The 24,562-nt window shown below is 40.9% G+C and overlaps 1 protein-coding gene across 2 annotated transcripts in view; it reads left to right on the top strand.

The window, feature by feature from the left end:
• cep290 (centrosomal protein 290) overlaps positions 1-24,562 on the top strand; it is a 171,445-nt gene that overhangs the window by 93,341 nt on the left and 53,542 nt on the right. For both annotated transcript variants that reach the window (XM_072268142.1, XM_072268143.1), the window contains 10 exons: positions 407-862; positions 4,976-5,140; positions 6,328-6,435; positions 8,081-8,215; positions 10,772-11,041; positions 12,884-12,991; positions 15,398-15,597; positions 16,086-16,299; positions 17,404-17,541; positions 24,025-24,246. In XM_072268142.1, coding sequence (XP_072124243.1) covers positions 407-862; positions 4,976-5,140; positions 6,328-6,435; positions 8,081-8,215; positions 10,772-11,041; positions 12,884-12,991; positions 15,398-15,597; positions 16,086-16,299; positions 17,404-17,541; positions 24,025-24,246 — 2,016 coding nt within the window. The remainder of the gene's footprint in view (positions 1-406; positions 863-4,975; positions 5,141-6,327; positions 6,436-8,080; positions 8,216-10,771; positions 11,042-12,883; positions 12,992-15,397; positions 15,598-16,085; positions 16,300-17,403; positions 17,542-24,024; positions 24,247-24,562) is intronic.

Raw genomic sequence — 24,562 nt, 5'->3', positions numbered from 1 at the left:
CGGTTCCTACTCTTATTTTGTTTGTTGACTGTCTCTTTCCACTGCTAACAAATTCTAACATTAATTAACATCCTCACTTTAAAGGGCTCTACAGCTCATGTTCTTGATGTTATTTATTTATTATTTATTATTATTACTATTATTTGGTTTTTATTTGCAGTTTGTTGTCTTCTGCACATTAGTTATTCATCAGTCTTTGTGTACTTTTTCATTGATTCTATTGCACTTCTTTGTTCTACTGTGAGTGCTTGCAAGAAATAAATCTGAGAGTAGTATATGGTGACAAGTATGTACTCTAATAATAAATTTACTTTGAACACCATTAGCCAGCTGGGCACAAAATAAAAATGTCAGGACCACCATGACCACTTATTGAACCACTTGCTGTATCTATCTTTATTTTCAGGCACAGTCTGATGAGAAAGCTCTCATTGCGACACTGCACCAACACATTGTTGCGCTGCAGGTGAGTGAGACCACTGCCGTCAGCAAGCTGGAGGCCTTTGCGAGCAAGCTGCAGAAAATGGAAGCCTGCAACCTGCGGCTGACGCAGAAACTGGACGAACGGGAGCAAGCCCTCTACTACGCACGGATGGAAGGCAGAAACAAGGCCATGCATCTGCGGCAGACCATCCAGTCCCTGCGCAGGCAGTTCAGCGGAGCCTTGCCTCTTGCACAGCAGGAGAAGTTCTCAAGGACTATGTTACAGTTGCAGAGTGATAAACTGAAGATCATGCAGGATGTTAAACTTGCCCAGGAGGAAAGGGCAACAGCAGAGGACAAGGCACTAGAATTGGAACTGAAGTTGAAGGGACTGGAGGAATTGATTGGAACACTAAAGGATGCAAAGGGAGCACAAAAGGTTGGAAGGTTTTAATGTATGAATAACCTGGTTAGCAAATTGATGATTTTGATTTCTTCATCATAGAGTACAACTGGTCAGAAACTGGCCCTTTGGCTCATTTAGTCCTTGCCAAACTAGTAGTCTGCTTAGTCACATCGACCTACACCTAGACCACAGTCTTCCATAACCTTCCATCCATGTACTTATCCAAACTTCTCTTAAATGTTAAAATCCAATCCGCATCTACCACTTCTGCTGGTACCCTGTTCCATGCTCTCACCACCAAGTGAAGAAGATCACCCTCCTGTTCCCCTAAACATTTCACCTTTCACCCTAAACCCATGATCTCTAGTTCTCATCTCACCCAACCTTAGTGGAAAAAGTTTGCTTGCATTTACCCTATCTATAACCCCTATAGTTTTGTATATCTCTATCAAAATCTCCCCTCAATCTTCTATGTTCTAGGGCAGGGGTCCCCAACCATTTTTGCATCGTGGACTGGTTTAATATTGATGATATTCTTGCGGACGGCCGACGGGGTGGGGTGGGGTGGGGTGTTCAAGTTCAACAGTGCACGGTAGGGAATGAGGAAAGGTGTAGCTGACCCATGTTGTTTCATATCGCCAAATCATATCATTTCCTTGCACATCTTTGCTGTACTGCTCCACAGCCTGGTGGTTGGGGACCACTGTTCTAGGGAATCAAATCATAACCTATTCAATCTTTCCCATTAACTCAGGTTCTCAAGTCATGTCAACATCCTTGTAAATTTTCTCTGCAATCTTTCAATCTTATTGATATCTTTGCTATATATACATGACCAGAACTGCACACAAAACTCCAAATATGCCTCTCCAAAGTCTTATAAAACTTGAACATAATATCTCAATTCCTGTACTCAGTACTTTGATTCATGAAGGGCAATGTCCCAAAAGCTCTCTTTATAATCCTGTGACATCACTTGCAAGGAATTATGAATCTGTATTCCCAGATCCTTCTGTTCTACACACTTCTCATTGCCCTACCGTTCACTGTGTAAGTCCTACCCTGGTTTGTTCACCCAAGGTGCAACACCTCACACTTACCTTATTAAATTCCATCTGCCACTTTAATATTTATAATGAACAGTTGACCTCTTATTTCATTGCTGTTAGCCGCACAGTTTATGTTGAAATGTGATCAGAGGTAATCCCAGCATTGATAGGAAAATGCTAGTTAAAAAAATTTGAACATAGAAAGCAATGTCTGCATTGCAACAGCTTGTGATTTGGAGACAATGCGTCTAATTGGCATGGTTCACCAGTGTTCTGTATCAAACACTTTTCAAGTTGATCCAGTGGATTGTGGCCATTGAAATGCAGACCCATAACTACAACTACAACTTTTATTTACTTTCTCTAAATAAAAGAGAGATTTATTTTTCCCCTGGGAAATGGAGGGTGATTCATAATAAGCTTATAGTGGACGTGGGGTCAATTTCAACATTTAAGAGACATTTGGATAGGTTCATGATGAAGGAGGTATGGAGGGCTATGATCTGGGTGCAGGTCAATTGGATTAGGCAGATTAGTGGTTTGCCACAGGCTAGATGGGCTGAAGGACCTGTGTTCTGTGCTGTGACTCTCTGACTATGATACTATGACGGTGGGACTAGGTGAGAGTAAGTGTTCAGCATGGACTAGAAGGGCCGAGATGGCCTGTTTCCGTGCTGTAATTTTAATATGGTTAATATGGTTATAATAAGCATTATAACTCGGTTACTAACAGCAGTCTAATATTAAGATACTGTACAGAGAAGGGAATTACCAATCACTACTAAAATGAGTGCTCACTCATGCAGCCTTCATTATATGATTTGTTTTTACTTTTTTTTTGTTTAGAAAAACAGTACAGTAACACAGTTTCTAGCTCAACAAACTCAAGTCCCCCCCCCCCCCCCCCGATACTCCCATGTGACCAATTAACCTACTAAACCTTGTGTCTTTGGAATGTGGGAGGAAACGGGAGCACCTGGAGGAAAGCCGCATGGTCGTGGGGAGAACTTGCGAACTCACAGACAGCAGCAGGAATTAGTGCTGGGTCACTTGGGTTTTAGTAGCTTCTGCTAATATTTTCTTCCATAATATTAATGCATTGGTGTCAGGCAAAGTATAGATTTGGATGAAGCAAAGTTGCAGTACAAGGAATAATTTTAACACCATACATTCTATATTTTTGTTCTGCATCCTATAACTTTGTAGATTTACACATAGATGAAATAGTTGCGGCAACTTGGATAACAATGACATTGCTTCTCTACATAATAGTGATGGGAGGTATTGAACAAAGGCACCATGGTAGGTGGGTAACAAAGTGACAGTGGACAAAAGCATCATATTTGAAGGATGATCTTTACCTCTGAAAAAGGCAATTAAAATCCTGTTGAATAAAAGTTAATATAAGATGGCAGAAAACAGTGTAAGTTTATTTATGGTTGTTAGTATACTCAATATTCTAAAGCTGGATTTAAAAATTGGCCCCCATCAAGGAGGTCCCTATACACTCCTATCCCTCATCAAAAAGCCCTCTATATGCTTCTATTTCCCATCAAGAAGGATTAAAACTCTCCAACAAAAGATTCAACCACTACATTCCTCTGTCTGACAGAACTCGTCCTCACCTTCAACAATTTCTCTTTAACTCCTCCCACTTTCCCCAATCACCAGGGGTAGCCATAGGCACCCACATGGTCCCTAGCCATGCCTGCCTGTTTGAATGCATCCTAACTCTTCCTGAACTACGTTGACAACTGCATTAGTGCTGCTTCATGCACTCATGCAGAGCTTTATCAGTTTCATCAACTTTGCCTTCGACTTCCACCCTGCCTTTAAATTCACTTAGTCTATTTCTGACACCTCTCTTCCCTTTCTCTGTCTCTCTCTATCTCCATCTCTGGAGATAAAATCTCTACTGACATCTTTTATAAACCTTTCTCCACTATTGATACTGCCCTTAACCACATCTCCTCCATCTCCTGGATATCCGTGCTCACCCCATCTTCCTGCTGCCTTAACAGTGATAGAGTTCTCTTGTCCTCAGCTACCACCCCAAGAGCCTCTGCATCTAACGCATCAGTCTCCGCAACTTCTGCCATCTTCAACAGAATCTTTAGCTCCCTCCCCACTCTCCGCTTCTTACAGGGATTGCTCCCTCCATGATTCCCTAGTCCATTTGTCGTCCCCCACTAATGCCCCACCTGACAAACAAGCAAACAATGTCACAGCAAACAAGAGAAATGCTCTACTTGCCCATTTACCTCCTCTCTTACCTCATTCAGTGCCCCAAACAGTCCTTCCAGGTAAGGCAGCACCTTAGCTGGAACCTGTAACCGGACCTTGTCTCACTTCACCTGAAACCAGACCTATGAATCTGTTAGGGTTGTCTGTTGTATCTGGTGCTCCCAATGCGGCTTTCTCTACATTGGTGAGACCCAATGTAAATTGGGGGCCGCTTTGTTGAGCACCTCCAATCCATCTGCCCAAAGCAAAATTTCCAAGTGGCCCCATTCCCATTCCGACATGTCGGTCCATGACCCCCCCCCCCCCCTTTTGCCACAATGGGGCCACTCTCAGGGTGGAGGAGCAGCACTTCATGTCGACTCCAACCTGATGACATGAACATCGATTTCTCCTTCTGGTAGATTTTTCCGTCCCAGTTGTCTTTTCTTCTATTCCCCACTCTGCCTTCTTATCTTTCCTCACCTTCCTGTCCCTTCCTCATGGTGGCCATCATTCTTCCCTTTCTCCCATGGTCCACTCTTTCCTATCAGATTTCTTCTTGTTCAGCCCTTTACCTTTCCCACCCACTTAGCTTCACCCATCACCTTCTAGCTTGTCCTCCTTCCACTCCCCCTGTCTTTTTATTGTGGTGTCTTCCTCTTTACTTCCCAGTCCCAATGAAGGGTCTTTGCCCAAAACATCAACTGTTAATTCATTTCCATAGATGCTGCCTGACCTGCTGAGTTCCTCCAGCATTTTGTGTGTGTCACTCTTAAAAATTGGCTATTTATAGGCATGCCATTTCTGGTGATCTTTTCTAATTATTGGTTTTGTATTTAATTTTAATCTTGGAATTTATTCACTTTTTGTTTAGGTAACGGAATGGCACAGTAAGATTGAAGAACTCCGTCTCCAAGACCTCAGAATGAATAGGTGTCTAAATAAGCAAAAGGAAGAAATAAAATACTTAACTAATATAATATCTGAGCAGGAGCACACCATCAATGATCTGGAGGAAGAGACAGTTCAGCAAAACAAGGTGAGTAGATCAGTCTTTGACAATTGTGGGAATTCAGAGATAGAAGAAAGAACAAGCTCCATCCTAATAGTTGTATGATATAAAGATAATTGTCTAGTTAATGAATCATTAAAATCAACCTACTTAAGTTATTCTACAATGAACTGATACATTATCCAAGTATATCAAGTGATGGAGAGTTTTTAGGACTCTTTGGTTCAATGTCAATTTGAGATTGACTTCCAGTTATGACTGACTGATTGACTGAGGAACATAGAGCATTACAGCACAGTACAGGCCTATCAGTACAGGCCTAATGTTGTGCTGACCTTTTAACTAACTTCAATATGAATCTAACCCTTCCCTTCCACATAGCCCTCCATTTTTTTCTATCATCCATGTGCCCATCTAAGAGTTTCTTAAGTTCTCTGACTGTATCTGCCTCTACCCCAACCTGTAGCAGGGTGTTCTGCGCACCCAGCACTCTATAAAGAAGTTACCTCTGACATCTCCCCTATACTTTCCTCCAATCATCTTTAAAATTATATCCCTTTGTATTAGTCATTTCCACCTTAGGAAAAGTCTCTGGCATTCCATTCTATTCCTCTTATCATCTTGTAGACCTCTATCAAATCACCTCTCATCCTTCTTCATCCCAAAGAGAAAAACCCTAGCTCACTCAACCTATCTTCTTAAGACTTGCCCTTTAGTCCCGGGAGCATCCTGGTAAATCTCCTCTGCACCTTCTCTAAAGCTTTCACATCTTTCCTAAAAAGAGTCGATCAGAACTGAACACAATATTCTAAGTTTGGTGTTATCACATTTTATAGAGCTCCATATTACCCCTCGGCTCTGAAACTCAATCCCCTGACTAATGATACCATACACCTTATAAATAACCCTATCAACTTGCATGGCAGCTTTAAGGAATCTATGGACATGGACCCCAAGACCCTCTGTTCCTCCGCACTGCCAAGAACCCTATATTCTGCCTTCTAATTCGTCCTTCCAAAATGAATCACTTCACAGTTTTTGGGGCTGAACTCCATCTGCCATTTCTCATATAATTGCTCATATAATAATTTATTCAAAAAACTTCTGTCTAATTTTATTTGACTGAATCAGTATTTTCACCTTCATCATCTCCCTTGGAAGTTTGTTCCATAAATTGATAAGTCAGTTTATATAACTTGCTATTCTCCCCACAGTTCCATGAAGAGCGCTTGCTGGCATGGGATCACAGAGAGTTGGAATTACAGCGTCAGCTGGATATGTACGAGCATCAAAGTAATGAAGTATTGAAAGCAGCTCTGAAGGTGAATCTTAGTCTTATGAACAATGTATGCAACTCTTATGATAAGTAAAAAATCATAATGATGCTTTCAAATAATCCTGTCAGCTTAAATGAGGGGATTCAACATTTTAAAGTACCTTGTACTTGTGTTAGGCAGAATGAATCAAAAATTCTTACAGGCATTATTCCTGGCTTCTGAACCTTTTGAAAGAATCCACGATTCACAATTGTTTAATGTCATTTCCAGTACGCAAATGTAAAGGAGAACAAAGTACTGGTAATTGTTACTCCAGATCTGTTGCAGCACAAAAAAATGCAATAAAATAAAGAACACAAAAATAAAAAGTAACGCAATAAATATAAATATATAAGATAGCTTGTATACATAGATTCATTGAAAGAGTTATCAACTTGTAACATTCATTTTTTCCTTCAGCTCTGCAAGTGTTTTATTTGAAGTCTGAATCCCTTTAGGAAATTAAAGCTGAAAGTACTTGCACCTTTGTTTCAGGTAGTTCTTTATAGATCACAGGTAAAGAAATTCTCCACATCCCTTAATGCTGCAATATCTCCACATGTTGAACTTGGGCTCTTAATTGATAAGTAACAATTGCTCCACAAGTATGAGTTAGTGTCTGTCTCCAGTAAGAGAGGGTCTGTGGGTCTGTCCTTCCTTCAGCATAATTACCATTGGCTTGTTCCCATACCATCAATATTTTAGGTGGAAAAATGGCAGGTCACTACTACTGAGATCAAGCAAAAACTGTTGAGGCTAAATGAGCAGGTCAAAAACCTAGTATCCCATGGCAATTGATTTTCCAGAATTCTTGAGTTCCTTACCAAATGGCAGATTCACCACAGGGACAGGAGCAGTTCAAAGGTAGATCTCTCTACAATTTTTTCAAGAGAAATTAGGACCAAACAATAAAAGCTGACATGTTAGAACATAGAACATAGATTATTACAGCACAGGAACAGACCCTTTGACCTACAATGTTGTGCCAAACTAATTAAAATAATAATCAAATGCCCAACTAAACTAATCGCTTCTGCCTGCACAAAGTCAATGCCCCTCCATTTCGTGCACATTCATGTGCCAGTCTGATAGCCTCACGAACGTCCTTATCATATTTGCCTCCATCACCGTCCCAGGCAGCCGCCACTCAAGAGGGAAAAAAAACAAGTTTGCCCAACCTCTCCTTGTAGCTCATACCTCTAATCTAGGCAGCATCATAACAAATCTGTTCTGCACCTTCTCCAAAGCCTTGACATCCTCCCATAATGGAGCAACCAGAACTGCTAACCACATCCCACATATTGTTTTCAAGTTTATTTTGCCAGTTTTCATAAATCTGTGACCAGCAGTAACCAAGACTGCTGCAAATGATACCAAAATCTCCTATTTCTTTGGAATCCTGCAAAATTTATAATGCAGATGGCATTGGCCAATCTCTGCTCAGCTCCAAGAGAGTTAGCATTGTCTTTCTTTTGTTTAAAAATATTCGATAGATTGAACTGAATAAGAACTCTGCTTTTTGTGTTACTGGAAAAACATTTTCTGATGATGATCATTCTTTCTTTGGTAGATACTAAAGTGGTAAAATGTGACTGTAATATTTAACAGTTTTAGAGTTTTACTGTAATGATATATGCTTAATTTCCTACAGTTTGAGGAAGCTACTGGTTCCATCCCAGACCCCAACAAGCCACTGCCAGAGCAGCTAAATGTGGCTTTACAAAAAATCAGAGAGCATGTACACACAATTCTACAAACCCAAGCAACTTGCAGGACTCTAGAAGAGGTAAAGGAAAGGCTTCAAGTTGAGAGTTTAATTTGTTAAAAATCTCGATAAAGCATACAACATCTTTTTATAAGCCACACAAAATGCTGCAGTTTCTCCAACATTTTGTGTGTGTTGCTTAACATTTCCAGCATCTGCAGAATCTCTTGTACTTTTATAAAACCAGTTGGTTGCAACTATAGCATGAAGTAAATTAGAATAATTATGTGCTATGTTGTGGAGTGATAAGATGTGCCTTTGTATTTGCAGTTCCACACAGTAAAAACTGTACAAAAAAGGGAGGACATTGCAAGAGAGGATGCATGGTAAGCTAGAATAAGAAATACATTAAGATCAGGATAAGGAGTTTACAAAGGTAACAATAAACACTAATATTTATGAAGTCCCTTTCAAAATATTCCTAACACAGGTAATGTAGTATTTCTGAATTGTTGCAAAATAGGAAATATGGTAGTCAACTTCTACATGGAAAGTTCCCACAAAAGGCAACGTGATAGTTGCCAAGAAGTCTGTTCTAATATCTTTGGTTTAGGAGTTTGTATTGATCAGAATGCCAGGGAAAACTTCCCTGTTCTTCAAAATTGGAAAAGATCCTATGATCCCAGAGAAAAAAAGAAACTGTCTTGACTTGATAACTTATTCAAGGACAATATCTCATTAACACAGCTTACCTTGGCAAGTATGCAAAAATGGTTACAGACAAAAATATTTTGAGATTTGTAGATTGTAGAAGAGGTCAATAACAGCAGGTGATTGGCGTATGGTCATTAACCTGATATAGGATGTAAGTGTTGGAATTAAACAAGCTTTTACTTGTGTTGCTTGGCGCATGTGAGTTGATGAGGGAAGCTTGAAAAGAAACTCTGGGAAAAAAATTAAGATTGTCAAGATTAAGGCAGGGTATAGGACATTGCTTTAGACGTGAAAGAATCTGCTTATGGTTACCATATACCTGTAGCTCTATAGGATAACATTAGTTTTATTTGTGACATGTACATTGAAACATCAAAGCATACAGTGAAATGCAGTGTTTGCAGTGGGAAGGTGTTCACATGCTGCGCCATTCTTCCAGCGCCAACACAGCATGCCACAACTCACTAACGCTAACCGTATGAAATTTCTGGGTTGTGCGAGGAAACCAGAGCATTCAAAGGAAACTCACGCAATTACAGGGAGAATCTACAAACTCCTTATAGGCAGTGGCAGGACCTGCACCCCAATTGCTGGCACGGTAAAGCAATGTGCTAACCGCTAAGCTACCATGCTTGCTTGGCCCTAAAAAAATATTATTTAGAGTGGTCAATCTCAGGATGTCTGAAGTGATGATTTAGGGGAAGGTGTATATGGGTGATAATGAAACCAACAGTTGACCAAAAAATAAGCACAATGAGAGTAAAATACTTATAGATCAACTTTAACATTATCACTTGTTTTTTGGCAAATTCATTCTGCAGTATTTCCGTGTGAGAAGTGTAAATTGTTAATGAACTGCCATCTGTCTAGCTTCACATAGACGGTGTACTTTGTATACCAAATCTTGGCCTTCCCTCCCACTTCCACAGAAGTTCTGACAGACTTGATGCACCTGTATATTACATGCATCAGTTCAGTTTGAAATAGGATAGGAAGGAATAGACAAACCAAACTAAATTACAAAATGGATTAGAATTCAAGTAATAGAAGAACCTGAATAAATCAGTATAATTGTACAATAGTGTTATGCAGATAACTTCACTTATCACACCTTTGGTACATGGAGCTTAGAAAAATAGAGGGCTATGGGTAACCCTAGGTAATTTCTACAGTAAGTACATGTTCGGCACAGCATTGTGGGCTGAATGGCCTGTATTGTGCTGTAGATTTTCCATATTTCTGTTTCTAACTCTGAGCTGATTCTGCAACCTACAGATTCATTTTCAAGGACTTTGCAACTAATGTTTTCAGAATTATTTTTATTTGCAGTTTGTCTTTTCCGCATTTGTTTTTTTTTATCAGTCTTTGTTTATGTATAAACATGAGATTCTACAGATGCTGGAAATCCAGGGCAGCACACACAAAATGCTGCAGAAACTCAGCAGGTCAAGTCCTGGTGAAGGACCTTGGCCCAAAACGGCAACTCTTTACTCCTGTTGCCTGACCTGCTGAGTTCCTCCAGCAATTTTGTGTGTGTTACTTTTGTTTTTGTATAGTTTTTCATAAATTGTATTATTTCTTTATTTTTCTGTAAATACCTGCAAGAAAATTAATCTCAAGGTAGTATAAGATGATGTGTGTGTGTGTGTGTGTGTGTGTGTGTGTGTATATATATATATATATATACACACACACGTACGTACTTTTGGTAATAAACTTTACTTTGACTTTTTAACTTTGGCTATTTTAAAATAGGTCTGCAACCTATAAAAATTATGAAATTTATTCATCATTGATGTTCTGCTCGAATCAAATTCTGTTAAAATGTATTTCTGGAAGAAATTCTGTACTTTGTTTAGCAGATCTTAAGTAGTATTATGTTCAATGGATTTTGAAATCACAGACACATGTTTATCTTCATAGAAACTTAAAGAGAAGGAAGCAGCACTGTGGAAGGCTGAACAGAACGTGCTGTCCAGGGACAAAGTTATAAATGAGTTGCGACTGCGCCTCCCTGCCACAGCTGATCGAGAGAAGGTGATCGCTGATCTCAGCGCGAAGACGGAGCATGAGGAGGAAAGAAGAAAGGCCCTGAAGGTTGCTCATCAGACTATCAGAAACCTGCAGGCCAGGTTAGATCAGAAGGAAGAAGTCCTACAAAAGTACCAGCGGTTGTTGACAAGAGCTCATCAGGTTAGTGAATTTACTTTGGTAGTGCAAGATGGAGTTTGCATTTGTATAGTAGTTGTTGTTATTATTATTTGGGGAAATACTAACCTCCTGACATACCAGTATTGTGGGAGTACTTTCAACATGCATAAGAACATAAGAAATAGAAACAGGAGTTGGCCATCTGGCCTATCAAGCCTGCTCTGCCATTCAATAAGCACGTGAAGAATCTGGCTGTGGACTTCGCTCCAATTACCCTCAATTCCCCTGCTATGCAAAAATCTATCTATCTGCATCTTACATATATTTAATAACAAAGCCTCTACTGCTTCTCTGGTCAGAGTATTCCAGAGATTCAGTACTGTCTGGGAAATGCCGTCTCTCATCATCGCGATCTAAATCTATTGCCCCAAATCTCGAGGCCGTGTATCCTAATTCTCATCTCACTTCAGATTCAGATTCATTTGTTTATCACATATACGTAAAACATACAGTGAAATATGCCGCTTGCATTAACAACCAACACGACCCAAGAATGTGCTGAGGGGGCAGCCTGAAGGTGTTGCCATACACTTCGGTGCCAATATAGTATGTCCACGTTGTTTAACAGAATGCAACAGGCAACAAGACAACAACAGCAAAACAATCACCTTTCCTCCCACCCAACCACTCTCACTTACCCAGACAGTTGTCCAATCCCAGGACAGACCTCTGGGCCTTCAGCCCTCAGGCTTCATCATCAACACTTCCGATTGACCTTTGGGCTTCAGTCTTCTCTGTCAGCTCTCTCCAGAGGAAACAGCTTTCCTGCCTCTTTCTATATTTTATAATTTTATAAGTTTCTATAAAATCCCTTCTCATTCTTCTGAATTCTATCGAGTACAGTCCCAGGCGAACTTAGTCTCTCCCCATAGGTTAATGTCCTCGTGTCCGCTTGTACACCACAGTGATTCAGGAAGGTAACAAATTGCCATCTTCCCAAAGACAGGGATAAGTGTTAATCTTGCCAATGACACTGACATACTAGATACGAATGAAGAAGGAAGGCAATCTCCTTTGGTTGTGAGATAGTGAGAAAAAGCCATTAATTTTGAAATACTCATTGTTAATAATACTTTCTTTAGGCAGATCACAGAATACATTCTAACTGAGAGAAAATAAAAAAGATTATGGCATCTTTTTTAAGGGAAAGGGAGGTAAATATTTGAGGCAGAACTTGATTCAAATGGTTTGAGAAGTTGATTCAATCATTGGAGGCTGGGGGAAAGACCAGATAGAAGTTTATAAAATTATGAGAGGCACAAAGAGGCAGCCAGTATCTGTTTTCCCAGGGTTAAATGAGAGGGTGTATATTTAAGATGCGAGGTGTAAAGTTCAAAGGAGATGCGTGGAGCAAGTTCTATTTTTACACAGAGTGCTAGGTGTATGGAATGTACTGCCAGGAGGGCTGGTGGAAGCAAGTACAATGAAAGTGTTTCGGAGGCTGTTAGATAACCACAGTGTAAAGAGAATGGAGGGATATGGACATTGTGTAGACAGAAGTAATTAGTTTTAGGCATTTCATTGCTAGGTTAATTAATTTGACTCAACGTCTTAGTCCACAGGGCCTGTGCTCTACTGGGCTGCACTGTTCTCTGAACTGTGGTGGGGAGAGAATGGTATATTGTCTGGATTTCTTTGGCAAAGAAAAAGGAAATGGGTGAATAATATTTGATGTAAAATTCCCTGATAGATATGAAAGGAATGTCAGGAAGCACTTTATTTCAAAAACTCGGTCTTGATTGTTCAAACTTTAATTATTTGAAAGCCTTGGGTTAGAAATCAATCAAGAATCCAACACTTATATTTTTATTTTATATTTAACAGGACCAAGAAGAAATTGCAAAGAAACATGAAGAAGATCTTAAAGCTTTGCATCTTAAATTGGATTCATATGCAGATGCATCCTTAAATAAATTTAAAGAAGCTGCAGTGGTTAGTTTTTTTTTTACTTGCTCATTTCATTTCATTTTGTCGGTGACTTAATGAGATATTGTCTAGATTTCTTTGGCAACCAAAAGGAAATGAGTGAATAATATCATTTGATAATGAAGTTCTCTGGATATGAAAAGAATGTCAGCAGTAAATATTCTAAAGCTTATTGTTAATTGTTCAAACTTTAATTATTTGAGAACCTTAGGTTAAAAATCAATCAATAATTTTGTTACCTGTTGTTTCTTTATTTAAAAACAAATTAATGTATTTTCGTTGTGAGGCTAATTTAGTTTTATGGTTCATTCTGCTGAGAATTAATGAGCTTTTCTTAAAATAAAAAGCTACTCAGTTTTCAGTTGTATTTTTAAAAAACAGAATTAACAATAATTATATTGATGTGACACTTTTAAAATAGTAAATCATGCCCTGGTGCTTCATGGGAGCGTCACAAAAAGAAATTTTGACACCAAATCCTACACAAAGCATTCAGAGAGATGACGAAAAACTAGCTTATTTAAGCTATAAATATATACCTTGTGCTGTTTGTAGTGAATAGTTACAGAGGTTGAAATGGCAGCCTCAACATGTGGATGCTGAAGGTTGTCCTCAGCAACTGTCCCTCTATGATCGTTCCTCTTCTGATCAGGAACAATTAGGAGGTTGTTAAATGCGTGGAATGCTTTACCAGTGCTGGTGGCAAAAGCAAGAACATAAGGGACATTTAAGAAACTCTGAGATAGGCACATGGATGATAGAAAAGTGGAGGATAATACAGGAGAGAAGGGTTAGATTGACCTTGGAGTAAATTAAAAGGTCGACACAACATCATGGGCCGAAGGGCCTATGCTGTCCAGTAATAGAAACATAGAAAATAGGTGCAGGAGTAGGCCATTCGGCCCTTCGAGCCTGCACCGCCATTTATTATGATCATGGCTGATCATCCAACTCAGAACCCCGCCTCAGCCTTCCCTCCATACCCCCTGACCCCCGTAGCCACAAGGGCCATATCTAACTCCCTCTTAAATATAGCCAATGAACTGGCCTCAACTGTTTCCTGTGGCAGAGAATTCCACAGATTCACCACTCTCTGTGTGAAGAAGTTTTTCCTAATCTCGGTCCTAAAAGGCTTCCCCTCTATCCTCAAACTGTGACCCCTCGTTCTGGACTTCCCCAACATCGGGAACAATCTTCCTGCATCTAGCCTGTCCAATCCCTTTAGGATCTTATACGTTTCAATCAGATCCCCCCTCAATCTTCTAAATTCCAATGAGTACAAGCCCAGTTCATCCAGTCTTTCTTCATATGAAAGTCCTGCCATCCCAGGAATCAATCTGGTGAACCTTCTTTGTACTCCCTCTATGGCAAGGATGTCTTTCCTCAGATTAGGGGACCAAAACTGCACACAATACTCCAGGTGTGGTCTCACCAAGGCCTTGTACAACTGCAGTAGTACCTCCCTGTTCCTGTACTCGAATCCTCTCGCTATAAATGCCAGCATACCATTCGCCTTTTTCACCGCCTGCCGTACCTGCATGCCCACTTTCAATGACTGGTGTATAATGACACCCAGGTCTCGTTGCACCTCCCCTTTTCCTAATCGGCCACCATTCAGATAATAATCTGTTTTCCTATTTTTGCCACCAAAGTGGATAACTTCACATTTATCCACATTAAATTGCATCTGCCATGAACTTGCCCACTCACCCAACCTATCCAAGTCACCCTGCATCCTCTTAGCATCCTCCTCACAGCTAACACTGCCCCCCAGCTTCGTGTCATCCGCAAACTTGGAGATGCTGCATTTAATTCCCTCATCCAAGTCATTAATATATATTGTAAACAACTGGGGTCCCAGCACTGAGCCTTGCGGTACCCCACTAGTCACCGCCTGCCATTCTGAAAAGGGCCTGTTTATTCCCACTCTTTGCTTCCTGTCTGCTAACCAACTCTCCACCCACACCAATACCTTACCCCCAATACCGTGTGCTTTAAGTTTGCACACTAATCTCCTGTGTGGGACCTTGTCAAAAGCCTTCTGAAAATCCAAATATACCACATCCACTGGTTCTCCCCTATCCACTCTACTAGTTACATCCTCAAAAAATGTTTTATGTAATGATACAGTATGTAGCTACATCTCTGAAACTTGACATTGGAAGAACTTGAAGTACAAAACTATCTGACCACACCAGTGATTAATCAAATTGATGAAAATACCCTAATTCTAAGCGGAAAAGAAATGTTGAGATCTCAGATATTGCAACACAAAGCAAAAGCATTGCTAATTCAGGCAGCCATTAGTTTTGGAGGGAAGTATGTATACCATTTTGGATAGGCACCCTGGAAACAGTGGAGCATGGAGATTTGGGCCTGTAAGTACTGAAGCAATACATGTTGTTGAAACAGGAGCTGATGAAGAAACCGGCCCTCCCTGTTGTGACATCCAAACATCTAGTCCGCCTGGCAGAACTGGAACACACAGTGGCCGAGCAGGACCACTCACTGTCGACACTGGTGGACAAATTGAAAGCAGCAACCACTGAACTAGAGAAACAGAAGGATATTACAGAGTTGAAAATGAGGGAAAGCGAGACTGAGAAAGCAAGGCAAGTTCTTGGTGTACTTTTGCCACTTTATAGTTTGCAGACATAGCATATAAACAGAATTAGGCCATTTGGCCTATCGAGTCTACTCCACCATTCAATCATGGCTGATTTAGTTTCCATCTCAAACCCATACTCCTGTCTTCGCCCTCTAATACTTGGCTCGAAGTGCATATTGATTATTTCCTATATTCACACGGTAATCTCTTCACGTGCCACAGTCTGGAATCAGAATCAGATTTATTATCACAGACTTAGATTACATGAAATTTGTTGTTTTGCGGCAGCAGTACAATACAAAAAAAATCAATAATTCAATTAAAAAAGAATAACTATGTAATGTTAACGGGTTCATGTACTATTCGGGAATCTGATGACGGAGGCTTTCTAAATAGAGTGCAATCAGATTTCCAGCAACTACAGACTCTCTTGTATTTGGAGTGTAGTCAAATACTGGACTATCAAAGATTATTTTAATGTCTTATTTCAAGACTTGAAGAGAAGCATGCTGCTGAGCTGAAGGAGCTCCACAATGAAGCCAGTGAACTGAGGAGCAGCAATTTGGAGATGGCAAAGGAGGTGCAGTACTTGCAAACTGAGCTGGAAGCCCAGAAACAGGCTAATACAAGAGCACCCACCACCACTATGAAGAACTTAGTGGAAAGGCTAAAAGGTCAACTTGCCTTGAAAGAGAAACAGCAAAAGGTAGGTGCTAGAAAATATGGATGAGCAAAGTATTGACTTAGTTTTGATTGCCTGCATTTTATTATTGTGTTACCTGGTTGACAGTATCATCTATAGAATCTCTTGTGCTTTAACAAACTGCTTTGCTATGGGGTGAAATTCCAATGAAAAAGATGAAGATTAGTTTCATTTGTCACATGTACATTGAAACATCAAAACATACAGTGAAATGCATCGTTTGCATCGGGGAATATGCTGGAGCAGTCTGCAAGTGTCACCAAGCTTTCAGCACCAACGTAGTATGCCCACAATTCACTAATCCTAACCCACGTCTTTAGAATATGGGAGGAAAAAACCAGAGCATCCAGAGGAAACCCAGGCAGTCATAGGGAGAAGGTTGAAACTCTTTAGAGTGATGGGAATCAAACCCCAATCCTAAAAATAGGCCAAATTGATGTCATTTCTTTCTTTGCCTTGCGCTGTCAACCACTCTTGTAATTTTCCCTTATCGCACACATCTGCTTACACTGGACGGACTATATTAAACATCTGCTATTACTATGGAGAACAATCACAAATATGCAGCTTAAAATGTACTAGGCACCAAATTATTTTGTACTGTTGAATAATTACTGATTTACAAGTTCAGAATCAGGTTTAGTATCACTGGCATACATCAAGAAACTTGTTTTGTGCCAGCAGTACATTGCAATACATGATAGTTTTAAAAACTATAAATTATAATAAGAAACATTTTAATATAAATTACAATAAGGAAAAAAATATTGAGGTAGTGTCAGTGGGTTCATTGACCATACAGAAATCTGTTAACGGAGGGGAAGAAGCAGTTCCTAAAACATTGAATGTTGTCATCAGGCTCTTGTACCTCCTTTCTGATGGTAGCAATGAGAACAGGGCATGTCTTGGGTGATGGGGAGGGGGGTCGTTAATGATGAATGCTACTGTTTTTTTAAAGGAAGTTAGCTGTTAATAATTGTGGAAATCTTTTCCAGCCAGAACCTGTCACAATTTGACTTGCCACTGCCTTTGTATGAGGGAGTTATAGAATTTAGACTTTAAAGGCATCTAGTAATTTTTTTTTTATTTCCGTTCTCTACCTTACAGGCTCTGAGCAAGGCACTGTTGGACCTTCGAGCTGAGATGACCTCTCATGCAGAACAACAAATTATTTACCAGGCCTCACAAAAAGAGGGACAGCTTAACGTTCAGCAGATTGTTGACAAGCATACTAAAGAACTGAGGGTAAGCCACTGATAAATAATGCCAAGATCTCTATTCATCATGTTAATCTGTATACCCTTTTCATTTTGTCTCTTTTTCCTCAGACTGCAGCAATAAACCTGTTCTAACTTGCAAGTGTTTAGATTTTTGTGTTTGCTTAGAACATTAAACCTTTGTTTGCTTGTATAGCCATTTCCCAATCAAGACAGCCAGTAGCCCAGACATTGAATAAGAAGGCTGCAAGAGTGTCTGGTACAAATAGGTTGCCTTTTTGGAGTAAGTAAAAATCTGCGCAAGCACAAGTGAAACATTCAGTTTACCCTCACTCAAAATATTCCTGATCTAGCCAGCAGGCAGTGAAGAGAAGGAAAGAATGGTCTGTGCATAGATTGGAGTCACTGTGGACCTTAACATAGACCTGCCTTTATCTTCTAGGCATTTGTGGCCCTAGGGACTGATCTTTTGGACCAGTTTTCCTGCTTCCATTTTGACATGTCTACACGAATCTAAATCAATAAATTATCTGCGAAATTAACTTGCAGGTCAGTAGAACTCATTTGGACTGATAGAGAAAATATTTTTCTCAAGGAGGGAGGATGGGGGGGCAAATTTAGAGATTTCAGATGTAAGAATGTCTCAAAAAATATAAGGAAGGAAATTTCAGAAGAATACCCTTTAACCAAGCAGGTACTAAGATCTTTATAGCTTGCAATCACAAGGTATTGTTGAGGTAAAAAAAATAGATCACCTTGAGAGAAGGTGGGTAAATGCTTCCTCAAAGTTAGTTCTGTGGGGTTGGATAAGGGTAGAGTAGGAGGTGCAAGAAGGGACAACAGTAATTTGGACTGACCTAGAATTTAGAATTTTATCTCTTACAGCTATCTCACAACATGAGGGAGGTAAAAATCTTTATGTTGTGTCTCCGTCGCTATGTACAAGCAATAAGGAAAGGGAATTGTGGGAGGATATTGCCCAAACACTAAAATTGTATACATAATTGTTTTGTATCCATGTATATACAGTCAGATATGCAATCAGATCAATGTGTATTGATAAATTTGCTGGCCTGGTGAAAGAAGCTGTCCCATAGCCAGTTGATCCTGGCCTTAAGGCTGTGGTGCTGTTTGCCAGACAGAAGCAGCTGAAACAGTTTGTGGTTGTGGTGGCTGGAGTCTCCGCTGATCCTCCGGTCCCTTTTTACTACCCGCTCCAGTAAATGTCCTGAATAGAGGAAAGTTCACATCGACAGATGCGCTGGGCTGTCCGCACCACCCTCTGCAGAGTTCTGTGATTGAGGGAAGTACAGTTCTGTACCAGGCAGTGACACAGCCAGTCAGGATGCTCTCAAACAGGAGCTGAATCAAGAGGTGGCCATAGTTAAAACCATCCGCTGTTGGTCCGACCAATCGGCCTCCATGCTGCAGGACTGCTTCGATGACATCGACTGGAATGTCTTCCATGGTAAAGATATCTCCAAGTTCACTGATGGAGTCACGTGCTTCATCCAGAAGTGCATCAACAACGTTGTCCCCCAGAAGTCGGTCAGGGTCTTCCCGAACCAGAAACCCTGGATGAATAGTTCTGTGCAAGCAGCATTTACAGTGCGACATCGAGCTTCCCTCACTGGAGATCAACTAGAGCTCAAGAAAAGCAACTATAATCTGTGCAAAGCTATCACGACTGCGAAACAACAATATAGGGAGAAGATTGAGTCAAGATTCACAATGAATAGCACACATGACTTGTGGCGAGGGCTGCAGACCATCACAGACTTCAAAACCAAATGTTGTGGTGCCGCCAACATCACGGCCTCCCTCCCAGATGAGATCAATCGCTTTTATGTTCGGTTCGATGTCGCTATGAAAGCCACCGCTACAACCTGCAACCTGGTCATCTCTGAGGTTGAGGTATACAGATGTTTCCAACGAGTGAACAGTTGCAAGGCTGCTGGACCAGATGGCATCCCAGAGCGAGTACTTGAGATGTGCGCAGCACAACTGGCAGGTGTGTTTACAGACATTTTTAATTTCTCCCTCTCCCAGTGCAGAGTGCTTTCCTGCTTCAAATTATCCACCACTGTCCCTGTACCAAAAAAGTTCAAGGTAACATGCCTGAATGACTGGCGTCCTGTTGCACTCAGCTCAATACTAAGCAAGTGCTTTGAGAGGCTGGTCATGGATTACATCTGTAGCCTGCTACCACCCAGACTGGAGCCCCTACAATTCGCCTACTGACACAACCGATCGACAGATGATGCAATAGCCACTGCTCTGCATACCATCCTTACACATCTGGAGAAGAAGGATGCTTATGTGAGAATGCTGTTCTTGGACTACAGTTCAGCATTCAACCCCATAGTTCCATCCAGGCTCGACAAGAAGCTCAGAGACCTCGGCCTTGTGCAGCTGGATCTTGGACTTCCTGTCAGATCACCAGCAGGTTGTAAGAATGGGCTCCCTCACCTCTAACCCTCTGACTCTCAATACAGAAGCCCCTCAGGGCTGCGTACTGAGTCCCCTCCTTTACTCCCTGTATACCCATGACTGTATCGCCATCCACAGCTCCAATCTGCTAATTAAATTTGCCAATGACACTACATGGGAAGAAGTCATCTCTCTGACACAGTGGTGTCAAGAAAACAACCTTTCCCTCAATGTCACAAAAACAAAGGAGCTGGTTGTGGATTACAGGAGGAATGGAGATGGACTAACCCCTATTGACACCAATGGATCTGTGTTGAAAGGGTAAATAGCTTCAAGTTTCCTTGGCATCCACATCACCGAGGACCTCACGTGGTCTGTACACACCAGCCGTGTGGTGAAAAAGGCACAACAGTGCCTACTTCACCTTCGATGGTTGAGGAAGTTTGGATGGGCCCCCAAGTCCTAAGAACTTTCTACAGGGGCACAATTGAGAGCATCCTTATTGGCTGCATCACTGCCTGGTATGGGAACTGTACCTTCCTTAATCACAGTACTCTGCAGAGAGTGGTGCAGATGGACCAGCGCATCTGTAGTTGTGAACTTCCCATGCTTCAGGACATTTACAAGGACAGGTGTGTAAAAAGGGCCTGTAGGATCATTGGGAACCCAAGCCATCCCAACCAGCTGCTACCAAGCCAGAACCAACAGGCTCCGGGACAGCTTCTTCCACCAGGCCATCAGACTGATGAACTCACGTTGATTTGAGTGTGCTCTATACTACATTGACTGTTCTATTTATTAAAATTATTATAAATTACTATGATTGCACATTTAGATGGAGATGTAACATAAAGATTTTTCCTCCTCATGTATGTGAAGGATGTAAGAAATTGAGTCAAGTCAATTCAAATCAATAGTGCCCCTGGAAAAGGTCCTGAGGATTTGGGGATTAATGCCAAACTTCTTCAGCGGTCTGAGGTAAAAGAGGCACTGTTGTGCTCTTTTTTTTAAAACACGAAGCTGGTATATACAGTCCAGGTGAGATCTCCAATGATGTGTAAACCATGGAACTCGAAATTACTCACCCTCTCAACTATAGTCCCATTGATGTCAATAGGGGCTAGTCTGTGTCCATTCCTCCTGTAATCCACAATCAACTCCTTCATTCTTTCGACTGAGGGAGAGGTTGTTTTCTTGGGACCACTGTGTCAGGGCTTTGACTTCGCCTCTGTAGGCTGACTCATCATTGTTGGAAATAAGGCCTATCAATATTTTGTCATCTGCAAATTAGATTAGCATATTGGAGCCATGTGTGGCAATACAGTCATGGGTGTACAGGGAGTAGAGGAGGGGGTTCAGGACATAGCCTTGGGGGTTCCTGTGTTGAGGACCCGTTGATCTGTTTTTGTGCCATGAATTCAGAATCACTGACTTGTATGTCATGAAATTTGTTGCTTTGCTGCAGTACGGAGCAAAGATATAAAATTATTTTAAATTACAACAATAAATAATTGGTGCAAAAAAAAAAGTACAAACATGCATTCATAGACCATTCAGAAATCTGATGGCAGGGAGGATGACACTGTTTCTGAATAGTTCAGTTTGGGTCTTGGCTCCTGTATCTCAACCCAGTGGTGGTAAAGAGAAAGTGGGTATGTCATAGATGATAAGAGTCCTTCATGACCTTGAATGGAAAATCATACCAAAAGTAGTGGATATGGCACAGTCCATCACTGGTAAAGCCCTCCCCAGCATTGAGCACATCTACATGGAGCATTGTTGCAGGAAAGCAGCATCCATCATCAGGGACTCTCACTACCCGGGTCATGCTTTCTTCTCATTTTTGCCATCGAGATGAAGGTACAGGAACCTCAGTACTCACACCACCAGGTTCAGGAGCAGCTATTACCTCTCAACCATCAGGTTCTACAACCAGAGGGGATAATCCTCACTCAACTTCACTTGCCCCATTACTGAACTGTTCCCCCAACCGATGGACTCACTTTCAAAGACTTTTTATCCCATGTTCTCAATATTTATTGCTTATTTGTTGTTGTTATTATTATTATTTCCTTTTTTTTCTTTTGTATTTGCATAGTTTATCTTTTGTACACTTGTCACTGTTAGTCTTTCACTAACTCTTTTATGGTTATTGGATTCATTGAACATGTCTGCAGGAAAATGAATCTCAGGGTTGTATATGGTGACATATATGTACTTTGATAATTTTACTTAGAACTTTGATCTTCTTGAGTCACTGCCTCTTAAAACTTCCTTGATGGTGAGAAGGTTGTGCCAATGTTGATTGTGTCTAAACCCTGAGCGTCCTCTTGCCATCCCGGCTGCTGGGGCCTTCATACTAGACTGTGGCGCAACCATTCAGGGTGCTCTCTACTGTACATATAGCATATAGAAATTTGTGAAAATCTTTGATATACAAAATCTCAAACTCGTAATGAATTAGAGCCGGTGGCATCTTTTGTTTAATGATTGCATCAATGTGTTGGGCCCAGGATAGAATCTCCAAGATGCGTGTTCTCCTAACTTCCCCTTCTGAAGTCCAAATAAGTTTCTTGGTCTTGCTAACATCGGATGTGAGTTTTGTATAATATTTTACCCATTACTGCCTCTCTCTCTCAGTTCGCCATTTCGGTTTCTCCAATTTTGTTTCTTATGATCTCATTTTGACATCTCTTGCACTTAGCCACCTCCTCCTTTCCACTCAAGTGCAGACTATAGCTTTTCTCTTCTAGGGCGCATAAGTATTCTTCCTTTTCTATTTTAACTTGTTCACTCCTAAGTGCTGTTCATCACTTATTTCTTCTGATGAAGTCCACCCTCAAATAGTAATTTGCAGATATTGACTATTTCCACATTTGTTAGATTGTGTACAAGAATATCTCTGACACAACACACTTTCTCTCAATGTCAGCAAAACAAAAGAGCTGGTCATTGACTTCAAAAAGAGGGGTGGGGCAGTGCACCTACTCCTGTCGACATCGACAATGTTGAGGTTGAGAGCTTTATGTTCCTAGGAGTGAACATCACCAATAGCCTATCGTGGTCCAATCACGGAGATGCCACAGCCAAGAAAGCTCACCAATGCCACAACTTATTCAAGAGGCTGAAGAAGTTTGGCATGTTCCTTTTGGTCCTCATCAATTTTTTTCAATACACCATAGAAAACATCCTATCCGAATGCATCACGGCTTGTTAAGGCAATTGCTCTGCCCAAGACCGCAAAAACTGTAGAGAGTTATGAATAAAGCTCAGCACATCATGGAAAATAGCCTCCGCTCCATAGACTCTGACCAGACCTCGCTGCCTCACTAAAGTAGCCAGCATAATGAAGGACCCCAATCTCCACCCCAGGCATTCTCTCTTCTCCCTTCACCCATCAGGTGGAAGATACAAAATCCTGAGAGCATGTACCATAAGACCCAAGGACTGCTGCTACCCCACAGTAATAAAGTTATTGACTGGTCCCCTAGTATGATAAGATGGACTCTTGACCTCACAGTCTACTTTGCTATGCACTTTGTTGTCTGCCTGCACTTTCTCTGTACCTGTAACACTTTATTTTGTATTCTGTTATTTATTTTAATTGGAGATAGGGTGCAGAACAGGTCTTTCTGGCCTTTCAAGCCCCACCGTCCAGCAATCCACCTATTTAACCTTAGCCTAATCACAGGACAATTTATAATGACCAATTAACCAGTACGTCTTTGGACTGTGGAAAGAAACCGGAGCACCCGGGGAAACCCACGCAGTCAGGGGGAGAACATACAAACTTCTCAGACAGTCCCAGAACTGAACTTCAATGCCCTGAGCTGTAATAGTGTCACGCTAACCGCTACACTACTGTGGCACCTGATTGCTTTCCCTGGTACTACCTCAATGCATTGATGTAATGAAATGATTTGTATGGATGCCATGCTTTTCACTGGACCTCTGTGACAATAATAAACCAATTTACCAAATGCTGTCAATGCTTTTGTTTCCGGCTGCATATTGGTTTGGCTGCCCCCAACTGACTTACCTTCAACTTAAATTACTGACTGGTGCTTTATACCATTTCTAGGTTCGTGTAGAAGAACTAACTGAACAACTTGCAGCAACCAAAGAGAACGTGAAATCATGCAAAAATAAGGAGGCAGCTACAGCGGCTGAAATAGATTCTTTAAACGGAGAGCTTCACAAAAAGCAACGAGCTCTGAACAAGCTGCAAACAGAAAAAGCAGAGTTGGAGAAAGAGAATGAGGAACTGAGGAAAAAGATTAACCGGCTATCCAGCAGCATCCAGGTGCAAACTTTAGTATGTTTCTGATCTCCGATTAACTGTGGTTCATCTTCTAAATGCTCTATTTCAAAATCCAAACATAAACACAAAATTCTGTAGATGCTGGAAATCTTGAGCAACACACATAAAATGTTGAAGAAACTCAACAGGTCAGGCAGCATCTATGGAGGGGAATAAACAGCCAGGATCCTTCAACCATAAACTAAAGGTTGGGGGTTCAAATCCTACTCCAGGGAACTGAGCACCAAAATCTAGACTGTCTTTCCAATGCCTTGCAGTATTATTACTCAGTATTATTACTGCTTCTCTGAGAGTGATG

Source organism: Mobula birostris, chromosome 9 (genome assembly GCF_030028105.1).
Source record: "Mobula birostris isolate sMobBir1 chromosome 9, sMobBir1.hap1, whole genome shotgun sequence".
NCBI lineage: Eukaryota > Metazoa > Chordata > Chondrichthyes > Myliobatiformes > Myliobatidae > Mobula > Mobula birostris.
The sequence above is the reverse complement of the archived record's forward strand: the minus strand, read 5'-3'. Positions and strand labels throughout refer to the sequence as shown.